Below are 22,744 nucleotides of genomic sequence, written 5' to 3'. Positions count from 1 at the left end.
AATTAAGTGTTTCGCCAAGTATTTTTCATACTGCTCTCTATAAAAAGTCCGAAGTCAGAAAAACAAAAAAAAGTTTGGAAGTGGTAGTATGATGATATAAATATGGACGAAGTTTTGTTGTTTTGTTTTATATGTTGTTTGTAATCCAATTTTCATTGTTGTGTTTTTTGTTAAATAAAAATATCAAATAAATAAATTGTTCTGGTTGCACTGGATTTTGCGTAAGGCAGACAAAAATAATATTCAACCGGGGATATGTTTCATAGCAAAGAAGAAGAGAAAGAAGCCACTTGGCCACTCTCCTCTTAGCTCCCCACACGTGTTTGTTTGCTCAATTGGAATGACACTGACAGATAATTTTTATTCCAATTTTGACAGTGTCGCCACTCAATATATTTACAGGCACTCTAGGTCTATCGTATATGACAGAGTCTGTGTTTATATGATATAGCGTCGCGCAAAGATGAAACCAAAGGAACCAAATCAGTGTCAAACGAGGGTACCAATCGAGCAATGTAAATAAACAAAGTGATAATGTTGGGAGTGGATTAAAAGTGTTGTAATTAAGCGTGATAAAAAAATATGTGTTTTTCCGAAGTTTTACTACTCATTTTAAATCCAACATTAAACCTGTACACTGGTTTTGTTAAATTCAGCAAAGCATCACTGGTGTAATCTTTCAAAACTGTGTACTTTGTGAAGAATTTCAAAAAATGATATTCGCTTATGCATGGTGAAAATCAGAACTGTATAGTTCTTGGCAACGAATGACACAAAAACTGTGTTGCCGAAACGATTGATAGATTCTCTTTGCGCGACATTATACACACGTAGGAGAAAACAGCCTTTAAAATCTCTTGACTTCGCAGTCGCGAGTTTTCTCATACATCCCATATTACAGTTGCATCAAAAAGTTTGTTTAGTATTTTAAAATTTTTCATAAATAACAATGAACTCTCATTTTACAACGCCAACGTCAAACCTATACAATATTGTTCAACCGCAAGCACAAGCTGTTGCAGAAACTTTAACAGATATAAATTTCCATACTAATTTAACTAAAGCCCAGCGACGTATGCTTGGTGAGAGCGAAGCCGCTAGAGTCAAAAGGCTTGCTAAAAACGCTGAACGAATGCGACAAAAAAGAGCTTCAGAAACATTTGATGAATACAAACTTCGCTTAGCTAAAAACGCTGAGAGCAACCGAAAAAGAAGACAAAATGAAACTGAAACCGAGCGATCTTTACGGCATATGCGGAACGCTATGAGGCAAAGGTTGAGGAGAGCAATGGAGACGCCAGAACAAAAAGAAATTAGAAAGGCAAGATTAGCACAGCGTATGCGAGAGGTAAGGGCTAATGAAACACCGGAACAACGAAAGATTCGTTTAGAAAAAGGGGCAGCAAGAGCCCGCCATAAATTTTTATCAGAAACGTCTGAAGAAAGAGCCGAGCGCAATCGAAAAAAAGCAGAATACGCGCGATCATTTCGCAGCACTAAAAATTTACAGGTTAAAAGTTTTGTTGGTAAAAGTATTGAAAGCAAAACAGATGTAAAAGCACAATGTATGAATAACACTACCATCCATCAAACCCAGAATACAGATTTAATGTGCAGAGAACAGTCCTACACACAGGTTAAAAACTATTCTATCAATTACAACGAGTTTGTTGCTTTCCCTACATTTCTTAATTATTCACATCTTAAAAACGGTCATCATAATACTTACCCGCCAGCCTACCCTTCTCAAACTTATTATCCTGATTTTTCTGCTTCGACACATATGAAAAGTGACCGAATGTCCCATTTAACACCTAAAGGCTCTGAAGATTTGCAGTTATATTCTACAACGCTGAAGGAAACGCCACAGAAGGATTGATTGGGTAATTATAAAATCATAAAATTCCAATTTCTTCAAGTTGCAGTTCACTTCAAATTACTGTAACTTTGGTCCTGCTCTTTTGATTTCAATATTAAATGATTTTTTATGAGAACTTTATAGTATACTAGCTGAGTATCCGATGTTGCTCAGGGTTCAACATTAGATCTTGATGTTATGGTGGTTCAAAATTTACTGACGATGTGTTGAACTCAGGCTTGACAGATCTACAGCATGTATTACATTCTTTGACCAATGCACAATGGTCCAGAAACCGAATTTAGGGGGAAATTTGGGTCTAGAGCTCTACAGCAACATTTTAGAGAAAAACTTTCTTCTACAAAGTTGTTACATATGATAAAGCGCTCATTTAAAATTATCAAAAATTAGGGTGACCAACATTTTCGATGCAATCAAGTATCTAACTTTTTTATCTTTGTAGATAGAAGAAAAATTTGTTCTACAATGTTATAGCTCCATTAATTTGAAGTAGGTCCCCTTAACAACCCAACGAAACAATACGGGTTTGATTATTTTCAACATAGATGCATCCCTGCGATTTTGAGCATAATTGAAGCACTTTGCGTGACCAACTTCGAAATAGGGTGACCATAAAAAACGACTGTGTTAGTTGTATTTAATTTAAAAAAAAATCATAACTTTTGAACCAGTTGATCGATTTTCGATCTTTTTGGGTCAAATTAAAGGTAATTACGTCTAGTTATAAGAAAAAATACCAAAAAATAAATCTGGGTGCTTTTATATGCATAATGTATAAAATTATTGAAATTTTCGGCTTGTTTTTTAAATTGAATTTACTCAAATTTAAAAAATAACATATCTCTAAAAGTTCCTCCATTTATAGAGTCAAGTATGCCCTTTAAAATGAAACCAAGAGATATTTTTCATGTTTGCCCCAAAATGAATGACATACAAATGAAAAACGCATATTTTTGATGAAAAATAATAATAACTTTGAGTAAAATTGAGATATTTACGATGTCAGCGTTGCAGATTGTTTCTCTTAAAAAGCTCTAAAAGTCGTTCAAAGACAGTTTTGAGATGAAACTTGAAATAAAAAAGTTAGAGCGTAAAATATGTTTTTTCAATATAAATCAGTTGTTTTCAAAGATAGAGAAAAACTTTTTTTTATTACAAAGTTACTTCAAATTAATGGAGCTATAACATTGTAGAACAAATTTTTCTTCTATCTACAAAGATAAAAAAGTTAGATACTTGATTGCATCGAAAATGTTGGTCACCCTAATTTTTGATATTTTTTCAATGAGTGCTTTATTATATGTAACAACTTTGTAGAAGAAAGTTTTTCTCTAAAATATTGCTATGGAGCTCTAGACCCAAATTTCCCCCTAAATTTGGTTTCTGGACCATTGTGCAATGGTCAAATATTTGACATAATGGTCAAATTTATTTGAAATTTTGATTGTTTTCCCGTATTTGCCACATATAAAAATTAGACAGTGACAATTACAATGACCAAATTTTTATCTGTCAAAAAGTGAAATATTTGACGCTTGAGGCTCTAAGGCCCCTGCCATGCTGAATGCCAACGCGAGCGATCGGGCGAGATTCTTGTCGTAGGTAAATAAACAGCCGTAAGTAGAGCTGTTAATTAACCTACGGCAAAAATCTCGCCCGTTGGCGTTCAGCCTGGCAGAGGCTTAATACACTCTTTGACCAAGCGTCAAATATTTGTCACTTTTTGACATAAAAATTTGGTCAAAGATAATTGTTTGTCACTCTTCAATTTTTACATGGGGCAAACAACAAATATGGTGTCGATTAAATTTGACCATTATGTTAGAAGGTCAAGTATTTGACCATTGGTCAAAGAGTGTAATACAGGCTTCGGTCAAAGAGTGTAATAGAGCCCTACGGATTTATCCGTAGATCTACGGATTTTTTTCACTTCTACGGATGTATTACGTTAAAGCTGAAAATCGAAAAAAAGGCTTGCGACATTTGATTTTTTTACCTAATGCACAATGCGCATAATGTCGCATCAAATGCGCTGTTAAGCGCATCTGATACGCCATACAGCGCACTGAGGCGATATGCGTATCGTGTATAAGGCAAACAAATCAAAAGGCGCGAGTCGTTATTTCGTTTCAACTGGAACAATAATGGAAGTATACAGGAGTTCCGTAGTTGAACTCGAAAATAGATACATTTCCATCTCTCTGTTAGTTTCACTCTTTTTCCCGAAACTAGCGTAGCGTAGCGTAAGCACGGTAAATTTCGTAGATTGCAAACTGATGACTAACGCTTCTGTTCGGATTGTATGAGGTACAATGTTTGGGAGTAACATTTAAACCAATCTGAGATGAAGTAGGCCCGATAGTCATCATTGCTGGCCACACCCATCTTTACCGTAGCTTGGGGATATTAGAAAGGATATTGATGATGTAACATTTACTTAATGAGATGCCACCGACTCAGTGACACTCCCGTAAGTACTACAGAGTTGGATTCAGGGGGTTAGGCAGGAACGCAAAATCTATCTATTAAAATTGAAAAACTGGCGAAATTCCATGCATCCAAAGCCAAAGAAGTTATAAAAATACAAACACGCCAAACATATTTATAATTTCAATTAAAACCGCCAAATTTATCATAGTACAGTTGTCGTGAATTCATGTCACGCCGCCACAAAGTTCAATCATAATTATTTAAACAATTTAGCTGAAACATATAACTAAAAGCTTGAAAATCGAAAAACACAAGCTCAAAGTACTTAAAGTGTTTAATTGATTTTTCCAATAATTTCTGTGAGTATTTATAGTCTTTATGTATCAATATATGAAAGAAAAATTGAATTACTTCTCGTGAAGTTCTCAAAGATTAAGTTAAGAATTTCTTCATGTTATACACCGTTATGAGACATTATACGTGAAATTAATGGGACACCGCCGCTAATTTTGCTAACAAATCACATCAGTGAGCGCAACTGTTTGTATATTGCCATCTATTAAAGAACTGCTGAAACTATCTATTTTTCATTCACACCAGAACAGCCCCAATTGTCAAATCATCTACACGCCAGCGAACGGCGGTGGCGCTGCGAGCATTAAAAATAATCGGTACTTTTCGTAACTGATCCGACTGTGCTCAAGTAAACAAGACTTAAAAATAAAATGATACTTATCATGCTCCGAACGATCCACCGATTTTCTCCTTCACTATGGCGGGTAGCAGAAGAACTTAAACTTAAACTTTGGGATTCCACTAATGGTACTATTATTATATTCAAGAAAACTGTCTTTATGACTAAAAACTTACGTAGAGGCAGAACGCGCACAGCACTTAGTTGGCCTTGTTGCCAGCCTCTCTCCCCAGTTTCTCTCTTTTTCCCGAAACTAGATTTCAAAACACAATTATTTTCATTATCTACATAAGTGTCGCTAGTGAAGTACACATGATTATAGTTTTAGAATTTTTCTCCGCAAAATGACAACGGTTTAAACAAAAAAAATAATTTTCGACAAAAAAAATCAACTTTAATTGTTTATAACTTTTGTTGTTTTTAATCAATCGCTGAAATCGTGTGTACTTCACTAGATAATCTAATGAAGAAGCTACAATTAAACTTTTAACTGTAAACTTTTTAGGTTCTACTGCTCGCCGATTTTGAAAACATGGTTTTGAGAAAAACGCGTTTAAACTTTCAAAATGCTATAAATCTTAGAATCGCAATAATAAAGCCCCTCAATATTTTTGACGTGGGACTACGTCTTTGTTTACTATACTGAGATGCATTCTGTAAAACTGGAAATGAAACTGGCAAATGTTGCGTCAGATTTCAAGCGTTAATAACAGTATAACCACATGAAGGATAACAATAACCAATACGTTGTTGGATAGATAAAATGTAGAACAATTTTGCTATATGCTAGTTATCACTCTAATTTCATTGCTAAGCGGTAAAATTGATTAAAAGTTTCAATGACAAATTTACGCGAACAATGAACCAATTACATGCAAGCATTCCTAGCACAGACGACGTGAATGGACACCAACCGTTCTCTGTGTTATTCTCTGTATCAATATCGAAAAAAAAATTGACAGAGTCCCAATAGGTCAATTTATTTTTGCTTCTATGAGCTTAGACTAATGTGATGTCTCGAAGGTAAAAGTTTTCCGAACAGTTTGAAACAAGCCTCATTCTTGAACAATTCCTGAACCTGCTGTCAGAACGTAACAAAAACTGATGTCTTGAATGAAAACATGCTGGTATAAGCAACAGTACCAGTGGAGCAGAAAGCAGCAGGTCTCTCGTCGTCTGTGATTGCAGCGGTACTCTTCTATTCGTACATTTCAGCGGTACACTTCCATTCGTACTGCAGCGCGCGGTACTATTTGTACTGCAGTGGTACACTTCTGTTAGTACATTGCTATTCGTGTGCAATCGAGGAAAAACTGCAATGCTGCTGCTGATGGTGATTGACAGTTTATCTCATGAATATGATTACCATAAATTACTCAACAAGAATTGTACATTTTTGCAACGGTTATTATTTATGTTCATTATATTTTATATTCGATATTCACTAAATAATCGTGACCGGATAGTATCGAAAACTACAACTACAACTTAACTTAACTTCTACAAATATGCAAATTTATAGAAGAGTAAGAGCCGGTGAATGCTTGAGAATTTTTGGTCCATTTACTAAAATTTATTTCGAATTTTTTCTCACATTTCAAAATTGTTATATGATATTTTATCATTTATACTTTTCCATAATAAACGTTTATTAACTGTCTTCGTAATACAGCGAATGTAATTGTAGGCAAATGAAAAAAAATGTCAAGCAAAAAACAAAAATGGAATTGTTGGTTGCCACGATTTTATGCTGAAACTTGTTGATAATTTTGTTTAAAATATTTTAAAATATTTTCTTATGTTTGGGGCCATCCACATACCACGTGGACAGCTTTGGGGGGGGGGGGGGTTTGGCTAATGTCCACGGTCCATACAATTTTTTTAGAATTTATATGGGCAGTTGTCCACGGAGGGGAAGGGGGGGTCAAAATCGGTAAAAAATCTGTCCACGTGGTATGTGGATGGCCCCTTTGCCAATTAATGAGCTTTCGTAAGGGCTCCCATATTATTTTGAAAGTAAGATTCATATTATAAATTTGATTTAATCAGAGTTAAATAAGACAAAACCATTCATTATGATAACGTATGTATTATTGGATTTGGTTTTTGAGGATATAGAGTTAATTCTGACTTTGACGCATTACGAGAAATTCTTGGTGCTTCTGCAACAAGAACGATAAGCTTGTGCTTTGTCAAATACTTGTTGTTTGCACAAAAAATTCTGCAGGCATTAATCGCCAAATATAAACGATATTTTTTCTAAGGCTGAAAATAAAAGTAAGTCACCGAGCAAACACATTGATTCTTTCTGCGGACTCTGTCTATTTTGGAACAAAAAATCCCCTAATTACAGTGTTTAGTCCCACGTCACCATTTCATACAACCCTAGGGCTGTATACCATGTAGTATTTTTACCTTCAGTCAGCTCTCGCTGCGCCGTAAAGTTGTCCTTCCTGGGCTATATTTTCCTCTTCTTCCTTTTTGTTATTTGATGTACATTATGCGCATTGTGTTTAAGGCAAAAAAATCAAAAGGCGCGAGTCGTTATTTTGTTTCAACTGGAACAATAATGGAAGTATACAGGAGTTCCGTAGTTGAACTCGAAAATAGATATATTTCCATCTCTCTGTTAGTTTCTCTCTTTTTTCCGAAACTAGCGTAGTGTAGCGCAAGCACGGTATATTTCGTAGATTGCAAACTGATGACTAACGCTTCCACTCGGATTAAACTACAACAACCGCAACACCAATAACAACAACTACAACAATAATCGCAACAAAAACAACAGCAACAATAACAACAACAACAATAACAACAACAAAAATAACAACTACAATATTAATAACTACAACAATAGCAACTATAACAACAACCAGAATTACAATCGCAACCTCAATGAAAATTACAACCGACTACCGCCTGACCGTGTGCTTCTCGCTGCAGCGAAGGACCAGTTTTTCCGACCTCCACCCAATCTTCAGCTTATTCCTTTCCAACGTGGTGAAGTACTGAATCCGTACCCGGCAAGTTATGAATTATCCTCCTTCACACCTACTGCCTCAACGCGCCCGTTCAACATGACGATTCCTGGGACCTCTTCAGCTGTACTGTGTCTTTGCCATTTGGTTGGTGGCCACAACAATAACAACAACAGTCAACAGGTCAACAGGTTTCCCATGTGATGGATGTTTTTGTAAGCATTCGTGTTTTCAAAATCAGTGACGCTTGTTGACGTCATCATTTATATTCAATTATCATTTGCCTCATTCGTTCTGTACTTTCTGGCAACTCTGCTAATGACCAGAGAAGAAGAGAACAACTATTACTCTGTCAAGAATTTCCTTTTTTACGGTTGAATAAACTAAAACGTGTTTGATGATTAAATATAGTTATCTGTCAATTTAAAGTCAATTTCCCCACTCGTCTTATATAAACAAACAGGTTATGTGCCCAGATACGTTGAGTGGTGGAAATTAGTACGGTTTGCATAGAAATCGGTATGAATTAGTTAAGAATTCATCGCCGGGTAAATCAGGCGGAAATTGTATTTTGTCGTGTGAACAAAATGGCGGAAAAGGTTTCGATCGAAAAGTTAGGGTATCACAACTGGCCTCTATGGAAGTTTAAGATCAACCTTATTCTCGGTGAGAAGGGTCTTGCTGCTATAGTTAAAAACGAGAGAGAAGCAGAACCAACGAACGACTGGACTCTGAAGGGCGGAATTGCACGATCCGTAATCGGGTTAGCGCTAGAGGACACACAGTTATGCCACGTCATGGGTAAAACCACTGCGAAAGAAATGTGGGCAGCACTACAGTCACACCACGAGAGAAAGTCGATGTGCGGAAAAGTTTGATGCGGAAGTTGATTTCGCTGCATATGCCAGAAAAAGGCAGTATGACCAACCATCTTTCCGAAATAACCTTATTGCACAATCGTCTCGCTGGGATAGGAGAAAAGATTACAGACCAGTGGCTGATTGCGATAATTCTTTCCAGTCTACCAGAATCATATAATACTCTCATTATGTCATTTGAGTCTCGTCCGGAAAAGAACTTTCATTGGATTTTGTTAGAGGCCGACTGTTGGACGAGTGGAGTAGACATAATGGTGGAGATATTTATGGCGGCAGAAGTTCGGAACAGCCTCAGCGTGCACTGCAGACTGGCACAAAATCAAAACAAAAGTGCCATTACTGCGGCAAGGAGGGCCATTTTAAAAGGGATTGCCGAAAGTGGAGCCAGGATCAACAACGGAGAAATAACGGCGATGGAACTAATCGTGGCTACGGTAGCACGAAGCAGAAAGTGAATAAAGTCCAAGAAGAAAAAGAAATTTATTTTAGTGCGCTGTCGAAGAATGAAAATAAAAATTGGTATTTAGATTCGGGGTGTACCTCCCATATGACTGGGGACGTTTCGAAGCTCATGTCAGTGAACACTTCGCATAAACAAACAATTTGTTTGGCCGATGGCAATAAAGTGCACTCCAGAGGTGTTGGCGATTGTCGCGTAGATGCTTGTGATGGTGGTGGTAACCCAGTGAATCTAAAACTGAAAAACGTTCTGCTTGTGCCAGACTTGAAAAATAACTTGCTCTCTGTGAGCAAAATCACTGACGAAGGATATAAAGTCACGTTCAACAAAAGTGAGTGTCAAATAATTAGGAATGGCAATGTTGTTGTAACCGGCTACGGGATGGCAATTTGTACCAACTGAAGCGTGAAAATGAGCAGTCGTTGCTGGTAAAAGCGAATCATCGGGACGGATGCCCACATCGTCACATGGGACACCGTAACCCAGAAGATATAATCAAGATTGTACGTGATGCTTTGGGAACAGGGTTGAATATGTCGGACTGTGGAATTCGATCGGTTTGTGATATCTATTGCGAGGGTAAGCTTTCCCGTTTGCCTTTCTCACAATCAAATTCTAAATCAAAAGCAGTTCTTGATTTGATCCATTCCGATTTATGTGGACAAATGGAAGTAGAAACCCCTAGCGGAAACCGTTATGTTTTGACGTTAATCGATGATTTTAGCCGATTTTGCATAATCTATCTCCTAGAACGCAAATCTCAAGCCGAAGAAAAGATCCGGGAATTTGTTCATTTGGCTCAAACGCAATTTGAGAAAACGCCTAAAATTCTTCGCACCGATGGAGGGGGAGAGTTTTCGAGTGAATCACTTAAGTCCTTTTTGCGGAAGGAAGGCATTTTGCTGCAACAGACTGCGCCGTACAGCCCACAGCAAAACGGCAAAGCTGAGCCCCGGTCGTTGATCGAAATGACCCGTTGCCTACTACGTGACGCTGACATGGACAAAAGGTATTGGGGTGAGGCTATAAACACTGCCAACTACCTATTAAACCGACTTCCTAGCTCCGCGACTGGTAAAACGCCATTTAAGCTTTGGTTCGGAAAGCGACCGGATTACAAACATTTGCGTATCTTTGGATCCATTGCGTATGTCCACGGACCTAAAGAAAAGAGAAAGAAACTCGATCTAGAGAGTAACCGAATGATTTTCGTCGGTTATGCGGATGGAAGGAAGGCATATAGGTTTCTCGATTCAGAAACGGATGCGGTGATTATAAGTAGAGATGCAAAGTTTGTTGAAGATGTTTCAAAAGCGGAAAATATTCCTATTCCACAAATTTCAGAAGATCATTTTGAAAGCAAAAAGGTAGCCAGGATATACCAATCCAGACAGCAAAGGATAAGTTTGTAAACTCTTGAAAACCGTATATGGTCTCCATCAATCTGCTCGTTGCTGGAATCAACGGATGAACGAAGTGCTGAACCATTTGGGGTTTACTGCAAGCTCAGCAGACCCATGTCTGCACGTTCGATGTGTCGATGGTAAGCAAGTTAATATAATGCTATACGTAGATGATGTTGTCATCGGATGCAAAGAGGAAGAGGAAATAGATCGGGTCCACGAAGAGCTCCAAAAGTATTTCGAAACTACCGGATTAGGAGATCTTAAGTATTTCCTCGGGCTACAGATTGAACGAATCAACGGAAACTACAGTGTGTGTCTGTCGGGGTATATTCAACGCATTGCTGAACGTTTCGGTCTAGGTGAAGCGAAATCTTCTCGCACACCTATGGATGAAGCTTACGCTCGTGGTGATTTAGATAGTCCACCGCTTCCGGATAATGTGGACTACAGAAGTTTAGTGGGAGCCTTGTTATACGTTTCTGTGAACGCGAGACCTGATATAGCAGTTGCTACCTCTATCCTTGCTCGGAAAGTTTTACAACCGTTGGAGGCGGATTGGACGGCCGCAAAACGTGTCGTAAGATACCTACGCGGAACAATTGATTGGAAACTACATTACAGCGGATCTGAACCAAAGTTATTGGGATATTCTGACGCAAATTGGTCTGGGGATCATACAACTCGCAAGTCAACATCAGGATTTGTATTCACGGTAGGCGGCACTGCAGTAGCCTGGAAGAGCAAGCAGCAGAATATCGTGGCGCTTTCTTCGATGGAATCGGAGTACATTGCGCTTAGTGAAGCCACACAGAAGGTCCTGTTGGGTCGAAGAATACTAGCTGATTTAGGATTCGAACAAAAGGGGCCTACAATAATATATGAGGACAATCAATCGTGCATCGCTTTCGTGCGTTCGGAGCGAATTGGTAAACGGTCTAAACATATAGAAACGAAGGAGATGTTTGTGCGCGACCTCACTTTTAGTGCAAAACTTTGAAATGGTTTTGCTGTTTTGCAAGAGAAGTGACGTTGGCATTAAAACAATGCGTTTACATAAATAAAAGTGTTAAAGCAATGGGGTATGTTTTACATCATATTTACTCAGATTCTATCAGATCAGTTTGCGTAATAAAGCGCTTCTGTTAATTTGCAAACGATTTAGATCTGTAGCGATTTTGTGCTTTTGGCGCTTACGTCAAAATCCTAGCCCACGGCAGTATAAGCTCCTTCCTCGGCAATTTTTATTTTTCGTTTGGATTCGCCCCGAAGCATCATTGCTTATATATATATATATATATATATATATATATATATATATATATATATATATATATATATATATATATATATATATATATATTTATTTATATATATATATATATATATATATATATATATATATATATATATATATATATATATATATATATATATATATATTTATTTATATATATATATATATATATATATATATATATATATATATATATATATATATATATATATATATATATATATATATATATATTAATATATATATATATATATATATATATATATATATATATATATATATATATATATATATATATATATATATATATATATATATATATATATATATATATATATATATATATATATATATATATATATATATATATATATATATATATATATATATATATATATATATATATATATATATATATATATATATATATATATATATATATATATATATATATATATATATATATATATATATATATATATATATATATATATATATATATATATATATGACTATGTCCGGGGCAGGTTGCTTCTGATTGAATAAGTAGTATGTTCACGGCCTTAGTCATTTGCTTTGATCCGTAGCTTATCTAGTTGGCTCTTGTTAGGCCAGGACGCGGAAACAGTCTCCAAGAAGATACAGGTAGAGGGTATCAAATTGTTCCATTTAAATAAATAGAAAAGATTTTCACTTTTGAGAAATGGTTTTCTCTTGATTTTTTTTTTGAGATGTTTTCAAGCGACACAAAGAAACAATCATTTGTATTTATTTAAACGTAACTTAAGAGTTAAGAAAAAAATATCGACAAAAGAAACAAACAAAATGGCGGACATATTCACAATTTCGTAATCATGCAATTCATAATCATTGTGAAAATCTGTCTGTCTACTATGCTATTGCTACTATGTAGCAATAGAAGTATTGAACGTTGAAATATTTTTTTTCTCAACTGTGGTAAAATTAATTGTCTCCGGGTCAGAAGAGCACAACGAAAACATTACAAAATTCTATCAACGTGAGATACAAATAACATATTTGATACAATTTTGTATTTTTCCATATAATTTTGATTACAAAATTGAATCTGAATATATATAATAACAAAACGTGTAATGACGTAGTTCTGAAACAAGTCTAACTAACTTTTCGTTTTTTTAAAACCTGTTGTTTCTAACAATGTTTGTTATTATATTGTATTATATACTATCTTATTTTGTTAGAAAGCTGATATATTAGTAACAAATTTTAATGTGTTTGATACTAGTAGAATCATTTCTGTTATAATTTCTGTTATTTTAACACCTAACGGGACCAAATTGAAAACACAGCCTGGAAGGTTCTTCCCGTAACTAACTAACAACTTCTGTTACATTTTTGTTTTTTTTTTCTGATCGGGTTTGCAACAAATGTAAATTTGTATTTAAGTAATTTTTCTATACACTAAAGTCGCTTTTTACGCGAGAGATACGTGTCGCGTAAAACAAACCGCGTAAATTCCAGAATTCGCGTAAAAAACGCGCGTTAAATAAACGCCTATAAAGCAACCTTAGTTTATTTGTGCACACCAATCCAGCACACAAGATTGTTAAAATATGCCATTTTGCGTTTTTTTAATCAACATTCATTTTCCTATGCCCAAACCTATCTTTAAGCGTATGCAAAAGATTGTTCCGCTATATCGCATTTGCACCCCGAAAATAAAACTAAGAAAACCCACCTCTGAGCAATGAGAACACTTTGAAGAAAGCGCTATACCTTTTAAATAAAACCTGTTGGTTGCAAATTCGTTTTTTCATCTCCAAGATAAATAAATTAAAGCTACAATTTAATTATTTACCGTATATTGCAAACATCGATTAAAAAATAATTTTTAAATATTTATGTAACCATTTTTACCGAGTACAAGAATTATTAGTAAGCACACTAACTGTTCGGTTATTTCAAAAATTTGGTTATTCGGATTGGAATATTTTTAAAAATTCTAAATAAATGCGACAGACCTCGCAAATCAAGCAAATGATTAGTTGTATTAATTTACAACACAACTAACACGGCGCTGCCATGCACCTTCAAAAACCGAGAAAAATATGAACAATATGTTCCCCGTCGTCAATCATAATAAATTCAACTAAATTTTGTATGATTTCCAACATTAATTGTTTTCTTAAGAAACTATGCTCGCTGTTTTATTGAATCTTCACGACATAGATACAAAAATAAAAGCTTTTTTGATCCTGGCTGTATGAACAAAAAAGTTTGTCCTGCTTGTCTCGTAGTATTTGCAGCGGCGAATAAAGCCAACGCTTTAAGGCCGTGAACATACTAGCGCCATAGGCTAATGTACAGCCCTAAGTAAAGCCCTGCCGCAGGTTAATGTTCAGCTAACCCACGGCAAGGCGAACCGTCTCCGCAGTGCAAGACCCGCCAGTATATTTTCGGCCTAACTCATACGGCCTATTGTCTCATAGCACCAGCAAATGTACGAACAAGCTCAGAAATTCTGGTAAGCTTCAGTGAACGATTCGAGGCGAATGCTATTTTGTCTTCGTCCCGATTTTATTTGCCATGATGAATCTATCAATGCCAAGGTGAACCGATACAACTATTTACTGAGTTGCATCGATGCGATTTCGAACCGTATCCAATCGGCAAATAATGAGAAACAGCAGGAAAAGGGAAAGACACGAATCGATCGTTTCAGTTCATCCGAACACATGTACGCGCCCGATGAAGTATGCGGTCGTGTTACATTGACATTAGTCCACAGCGAACGGTCCACGAAGCGAATGAAGATTCAATGCAGGAATCAGGAGCCCTGCTGGAACGCAGATATTAAAAGTGAAGAAGTTTTCAACAGTTCTTTTAATGTGTTCAGGAGCGATCGTGATTTATCGCTATCTAATAAGAAATCAGGTGGAGGAGTGCTTGTTGCTGTTGGAGTTCAGCATGATTCTGAGCAAATTATAACCCAGAAACATGTTGAATTTGAAGATGTCTGGGTTAAAGTTTTATTGAAGGGTGAAATCCATATTTTCGTATCAGTTTACTTTCCACCCCACTTTGCCAAAAAGCAATCATATGAAAAATTTTTAAGGACGGTAGAATTAGTGAATGATGAGTCCAACACTAACTCAAAAATTCATATATATGGAGATTTCAATCAAAATGATGCTGATTTTATTGTAAATGATGATAACGAATCGCTTTTACTTCCTGTAGTAGGAGAAAACGAAACTCTGCAATTTATTTTTGACGGATTTAGTCAACTTGGATTACATCAGGTTAACTCAATCCGAAATGAACAGAGCTTTTTTAGACTTTTTATTCACCAATCGCACGGAAGATTTTAGTGTTGACAAAGCAGAATATCCCCTATGGAAAAATGAAAAATTTCATACTGCAATTGAGTACTCGCTAATGATTGATACCGAGATATCAAATTTTGAACTAATCAATCGTAAATTAACTGACATCGACTGGCAGTCACTTCTAAAAAAGCGGTTGATAATTTTTTATCATCACTGCACCGAGTTTTAGACTCAACTGTACTAAAATCAAAAAAGAAAATGGCTATCTCAAAAGATCCCATTTGGTTTACCAGAGAAATTAAAAATTTTAAGAATAGGAAACAAAAAGCTCATAAAACTTACAAAAAACTTAAAGACCAAGGAAATTTAGACAGATATCTGAACATATGTAATGAACTGAATACTAAAATATCTATAGTGTATGAGAATTACAACACAAGGGTAGAAAATAACATTAAATCAGACCCAAAACAGTTTTTTAAATTTGCAAACGATAAAATGAAGTCCAATAACTTCCCTTCTCGCATGCAATATGAAGACTTTGCCAGTACTGACTCAAAGCAAATCTGCAACAAGTTTGCGAGTTTTTTTTCAAACCGTTTATAAAAATAGCGACGAAGTCAGGGACTTTGAGTACTTTTCGCACTTGCATGAACAAATAAATAACGTATCTGTTAAACAAATAACTGTTCAAGAAATCCTCGCAACACTAAAAGAACTGGATGCTTCAAAAGGTCCAGGACCAGATGGAATTCCACCCTCACTTATGAAAAATCTTGCTCCTGTTTTCGTAAAACCATTGTTTTGGCTTTTCAACTTATCCCTTACGTCCGGACAATTTCCATCAGTCTGGAAAAAACCTCTTCTTATACCGATTTTCAAGTCAGGTAAGAGATCTGACATCAAAAATTATCGTGGCATTGCAATAATATTATGTATCCCCAAACTTTTTGAAACTATCGTAAACCAAAAAATATTTAATCAGGTAAAGAACCGCATAACGTGTAACCAACATGGTTTTTACAAAGGAATGTCTACGGCTACCAACTTACTTGAATTTGTTGATTTCTCTCTTGCGTCTATGGACAGAGGCAACTTCGTGGAAACCCTATACACGGATTTTAGCAAAGCTTTTGACAGAGTAGATATTTCCATGCTTATGTTCAAATTAAAAAAACTGGGATTTGAGACAGAGCTACTTAGATGGATTGAATCTTATTTGACGAATAGGACACAAACGGTTAGGTTCAAGGGACACCTCTCTGTACCAGTAAAAGTGACATCTGGAGTTCCACAAGGCTCCCATTTAGGCCCTTTGCTCTTCATTCTATTTGTTAATGACGTTACCCTTGTGTTAAATCGTCTCAAAGTATTGATATATGCCGATGACATGAAATTGTACATGGAAATAAGATTTCTCTCTTGCGTCTATGGACAGAGGCAACTTCGCGTAAACCCTATACACGGATTTTAGCAAAGCTTTTGACAGAGTAGATATTTCCATGCTTATGTTCAAATTAAAAAAAACTGGGATTTGAGACAGACCTACTTAGATGGATTGAATCTTATTTGACGAATAGGACACAAACGGTTAGGTTCAAGGGACACCTCTCTGTACCAGTAAAAGTGACATCTGGAGTTCCACAAGGCTCCCATTTAGGCCCTTTGCTCTTCATTCTATTTGTTAATGACGTTACCCTTGTGTTAAATCGTCTCAAAGTATTGATATATGCCGATGACATGAAATTGTACATGGAAATAAGAAACAAATCAGACATCCAACAATTCCAACAAGAGGTTGACATTTTCTACGTTTGGTGTAAAAAAAGTCTTCTTGATCTTAACGTAAAGAAATGCAATATTATATCCTACACAAGTAAGAGAAATCCTGAACATTCCAGTTGCACTCTTGGACATCAAATTGTAGACAGGTGTTATCAACTTAGAGATTTAGGAGTGATTATGGATTCTAAGTTAACATTCATTGATCACTACAATACGATCATCAATAGAGCCAACAGTATGCTGAGTTTTATAAAAAGGTTCAGTTATCATTTCGTAGACCCGTATACTATAAAAACTCTCTTTGTTACATATGTTAGATCTATTTTAGAATACTGTAGTGTTGTTTGGTCGCCTTATCAAGACGTCCATTCCAATAGAATCGAATCCGTACAAAAACAGTTTTTGTTATATGCACTAAGAAAACTAGGTTGGAACTCATTTCCTCTCCCTTGCTATGAATCGCGTTGCATGCTCATTAATATAGAAACGCTTGAAAAAAGAAGAGAAATTGCTTCGGTAACTCTTGTCAACGATTTAGTTTCACAACTCATATGTTCGGTAAATTTGCTAGGAAAAGTAAACTTTTATGCTCATTAAGAACACGAAAAATTTTTGTATTAAATTCTTATAGAACAGAATATGCCATGGCCGGGCCAGTTAATAGTATGATAAGTCTTTTTAATAAATATTGTGAAGTTATTGATTTAACGATGTCGCGAAATGCTCTTAGAAAAAAATGAACACTATAATTAGATAACTATATTTGTGATGTTAGCAATAGTTTTTAGATGTAGTCTACTATGATTGACGTAAATAAATAAATAAATATAGAATGAGGTATAGGGATACCATCTGGTTGAAATTAGAAATCAGGACACCTTTTTTTCGGTACAATCTTGAGCTAAGCTGTTCTTCGAAGTTTAAAATAATATACCACGTTAAATGTGATTTGCACTTCAAAAACACCAAGATACTTCTTTTCCTGTTCAACATACTTCTCAAACGATCTAATATTATTAAGCAGTTTTGGATGTATAGGCAGATGCTCAGCACATGTAAACTTTTTCAAATTAAACTTACCGTTTAGATGGGGCTGACTGGAAAGTCGAAAAATAAAAATTGTGATTTTTTCTGGATGTTTAGGGTGAAATGAAGTGTTCGGATATTTTGGGTATTGATTAAGGTATGTTTGGAGATGTATTTTGTGTGTCGTGTGCACCGATGGAAAAAAATCGCTTCTAGCGACTAATCAATACGTATAAACCAAGCCTATGATGCGTTGACATCGTCGTCAGTGTGCGAGTTATTCTTATTCTTCGCACATTTGCAAACAGACCTCCATGGTAGGTGAATAACGAAGATCACAAAAGAGCACCATATAAAAAAAATCGTTACTGGTGCACTCTCTCCGCCTTCCTTCTTACGATGTGCTTTTCATCGTGGGAGCACGCAATATATGTTATTCTCTATGTGCACAGCTGAGAATATAAAGTTAGTCGCGTTATGAACAAGTAATGAATAAGAGAAATTGGATCGTAAATATTTACTCAATGATGGGGATTTTTTTTCAAGAAAGAGAGTTCGTGTTTTCCTACTCTCACTCAACTCAACGGGGTTTTTTTTTTTGGTGGTAGCTGGTAGGTGCAAGCGCAAGTGCAAATTGCTAGTTGGTTAGAAGCTTTTGTCGGTATAAGGCGTCAAGATGGACAAAGGGCTAAGAAAAAATAATGTATCCGAAAAAGTTCGGCAAATGTTTGTGGCGGAGAATGGCAATTTCCGATGCACGGCGGTGGAAAATTGTAGCTATCGGCCAAAAGTCATTAACGTTACGAACTGCCATCGTAACTTTTTCTCTCTTAGTTTGCCATGATCAGACAACAAATATTTAGCTAACCGTTTATAGTGTTTTCATAACAAAAAATGAGATTTCGGAAATATTAACTTAAACAACTTTTTTAACAATTTTAAATTTTGTGTATTGATAATGTAAAGCAACGCCTTGGTGCTACATTCCGTCTTGAAATTTGAACTTCTGTTTGTTATACACAGACTTCGCAGCCAACTGTTGAGTGTACAGGACAATTGCGGGGCTAGAGCTACGATCCTTCTGACACTATTAGTTTTCCCCGAGCGAGAGAGAGACTTTTTTATTTCAAATAAAGTTGTTCCTTGATCATTGACAAAATTGATTTTTTTGACGTAGAATACGTCTTACGGCAACATATATAGGGGTTCAACTTCAATACAGGGATCCAATTTCGAAAACCGAAAACATGGAGAGCGTCACGAAAATTGTCCAATTTCAAACGTTCTAAACTCAGTCAGTTTTCAACCGATTTCCGTCATTTTTGCAGCAATCGATTGGAAAATCATTTAAGCAACCGTCCAAATGCAGAAAATTGTAATCTGACTGTTCGAGCTATTGTACTATTGAAAATTGTTGAACCTTGTCGAAACGTAAATGTCGACCTTTGATTGGTTGCTTACTGCCTTTCCCTAAAAAGGACGACAGAATGGAGTACCTAGTTAGCCAGGAATGCACTCGTTGGGCTATATAAGAGACTGCTTCTCCTCAAGCAATCTCAGTTTACTAGCAGCAGGCAGCAGCGGCGAACAGTAGCAGCGATGGCAGTGGGCAAACGCGGCGTAGAGCAGCAGCGGGCAACAGCGGCGGCGGTAGTGGTTAGCTGCAGAACCTAACTTTTTCAGTTCGGCTCCCTTTTGATCTGAGTTAGACCCCACTAGTGGTAATTCAATTCAGATATCGTTGGGTAAATACAGCCAGAAATTAAATGAGACTCGTACCGCCAGGTGGTTTGCTTTTACCCATGCTGAGCAACCTAAGCTGAACAGCTAAAGCCCTTTGTCTCCCCGGGACCGCCGTTAGGCATTACTTCAGGGAGAGGGCCCGTCGTGCTTATCGCACTTACCTCTATGGGTAGCAGAGCAGCCTATACAGGCCAGTTAGTTAACCGTTAACTAACTGGGGCACGTCGATGGTTTCCCGTCGATTGGTGCCCTGCAAAATACTAACGATCTGTGATGCTGCCGTGATGACCGCATCCCAGATTTCCCTATTTTCGCACATCCTACGCACTATATTCTCTGGCGTGGTGTCCATCCCACTTATTGCCAGCATTTCGTACCGTACACGCTCGAAGCGCGGACATGTGAAGAACACATGCTCTGCGCTTTCTTCCGCACCCGTACAAGCGGGGCACATAGGGGACTCGGCGTACCCGAACCTATGCAGGTACTGCCTAAAGCAGCCATGGCCTGACAGGATCTGTGTCAGATGGAAGGTTACTTCCCCATGGCGCCTATTAATCCAGCCTGCTAACTCTGGAATGAGTCGGTGTGTCCATCTACCTTTTGTAGTGTTGGACCACTCCCGCTGCCACCTGGCCATTGAGGATGACCGTATGGTGTTGCGAATACCCCTCGTGTCGCGTTGGTCGAAGCATTCTACATCCTCTTTGACGATGATGCTGATGGGCATCATGCCAGCCAGGACGCAAACCGCCTCGTACGACACTGTTCGGTATGCGCACGCGACCCTTAGGCACATTAGCCTGTACGTACTCTCGAGTTTGCCGCGATGGCACGAGGTACCCAATACCTTGGACCACACTGGTCCTCCATACCTGAGTATGGACGTGGTCACGCTAGCAAGGACTTTGCGCCTGCTGCTACGAACCGCTGAGCTGTTTGCCATCATGCGAGACAGCGCTGCCACAGCCATGGAAGCTTTCTTGCAGGTGTAATCGACGTGGCTCCCGAACGTGAGCTTGTCGTCGATCATAACCCCCAGAAGCTTCAACGAGCGTTTTGAGGCGATAGCGCATGTACCGGCACTAATCGATGCCTCCTGCTCAGACTTTCTGTTATTAACAACAATAACTTCAGTCTTATGGTGCGCTAGCTCCAGTTTCCTGGAGTGCATCCAGTCTTCCACTACGCGTATTGATAGCGCGGCCTTTAACTCTACCTCTCTAATAGACTCGCCATAGACCTCAAGAGTTATGTCATCGGCGAAGCCCACGATCACCACCCCTGGAGGGAGTGTTAGTTTTAACACGCCGTCATACATAGCGTTCCACAGTACCGGACCCAGGATGGAACCTTGCGGTACACCTGCGGTAACTGGAACGCTTTTCTGACCCTCGTTTGTGTTATGCACTAGCACTCGATTCTGAAAGTAGTTGCCTAGAATTTCGTACAGCGACGTCGGCACTCTGAGACTCTGTAGCGCTAAGGCTATGGAGTCCCAGCTGGCACTGTTAAACGCGTTCTTCACGTCAAGCGTGACGATCGCGCAGTAACGAATGCCCCTCCTCTTGCGTTGGATTGCAACCTCAGCCGTTCTAGTGACGGAGAGAATCGCATCCACCGTGGACCTACCTTTTCGAAAACCGAACTGGTTGCTTGATAGACCGTTTTCACTTTCTGTATATTTCACCAGTCTATTGAGGATTACCCTCTCAAGCACCTTGCCCGCCGTGTCCAGCAGGCAGATTGGTCTGTATGCCGATGGGTCACCTGGTGGTTTCCCAACCTTCGGCAACAGCACCAGCCTCTGGCGCTTCCACACGTCCGGGAAGAGGCAGTCGTCAAGGCATTTCTGCATGACCGCCCTGAACAACCCGGGGGCTTCTTTGATGGCCGTCTTGATGGCCAAGTTCGGGATTCCGTCTGGTCCCGGAGCCTTGCCTACCTTCAGGGAGTTTGCGATCTCGATCAATTCATCTTCCGTCACCCTTACCGCATCGTCAGCCTCTGCACGGCTGCCGTCACTCACGGTAGGTGGTGACTCGTCAGCCGGAGGCCAGGGACTTGGTTCGTGTCTTGGGAAGAGGCCCTGAATGATCGTTTCTAGCATCGCTGGTGATTGTTCGGCCGGGGCTAGCGCACCTCTAGTCTTGGTCATAACGATCCTGTAGGCGTCACCCCACGGGTTCGAATTGGCACTGGCGCAGAGTCGTTCAAAACAGGCTCGTTTGCTGGCTCTGATTGCGCTCTTAAGCGTTGCCTTAGCGGATCTGAATGCGACACCGCGTTCCGCTCTTTGCTCGTCGGAACGTGCGCGCTGCATCCTCCGTCTTGCACGGAGGCATGCATTGCGCAGGCCTGCTATCGTATCGCTCCACCAGTATGTCGGTGGCCTACCCTCTCTAGGCGGACGAGACCTAGGCATCGTGGCGTCGCACGCCCATGACAGCATCGAATTTAGATGGTCCACATCCGGGAGCAGTTCACCCCCTTCGTGCTTCCATCTAATTGCCTGCCCAAAAACATCTGCATCGAAATGCAGTGTTTTCCAGCCGTAGAAGGATGGAATATTGGCCCTACTCGTTGCTTGCTTCCGCACGCCTACCTCATAGCGGATCGATTGGTGATCGCTATTCGTGTAGCTGTCGTCTACCCTCCAGTTCGTGATCAGTCCCGGGCTGCAGAACGTCACATCGATAATCGATTCGGCACCGTTTCTGCTGTAGGTGCACTTTGTACCAACGTTAGCCAAGTCTAAGTTGAGCTTTGCCAAAGCTTCCAACAAGACCTGGCCCCTCTGGTTTGTACAGCGACTCCCCCACTCGACAGCCCAAGCGTTGAAGTCACCCGCAACCACCAA

General features: G+C 38.3%; 1 protein-coding gene across 5 annotated transcripts in view; it reads left to right on the top strand.

Moving 5' to 3' along the window:
* Positions 1-312: 312 nt before the first annotated feature.
* The window catches only part of LOC129729720 (uncharacterized protein C05D11.13-like), an 83,965-nt gene continuing 61,533 nt past the window's right edge, over positions 313-22,744 (top strand). The window contains exons 1-2 of one of the 5 annotated variants that reach the window (XM_055688505.1): positions 324-499; positions 902-1,883. In XM_055688505.1, the coding sequence (XP_055544480.1) occupies positions 950-1,879 (930 nt within the window). In that variant the 5' untranslated portion in view covers positions 324-499; positions 902-949 and the 3' untranslated portion in view covers positions 1,880-1,883. Of the gene's footprint in view, positions 1,884-22,744 lie in introns of all 5 variants that reach the window. The other 4 variants (XM_055688503.1, XM_055688504.1, XM_055688502.1 and 1 more) reach the window with 4 other exon arrangements.

This window comes from Wyeomyia smithii, chromosome 3, assembly GCF_029784165.1.
Source record: "Wyeomyia smithii strain HCP4-BCI-WySm-NY-G18 chromosome 3, ASM2978416v1, whole genome shotgun sequence".
NCBI classification, from domain to species: domain Eukaryota; kingdom Metazoa; phylum Arthropoda; class Insecta; order Diptera; family Culicidae; genus Wyeomyia; species Wyeomyia smithii.
This window is presented reverse-complemented; position numbering and strand designations above follow the sequence as displayed.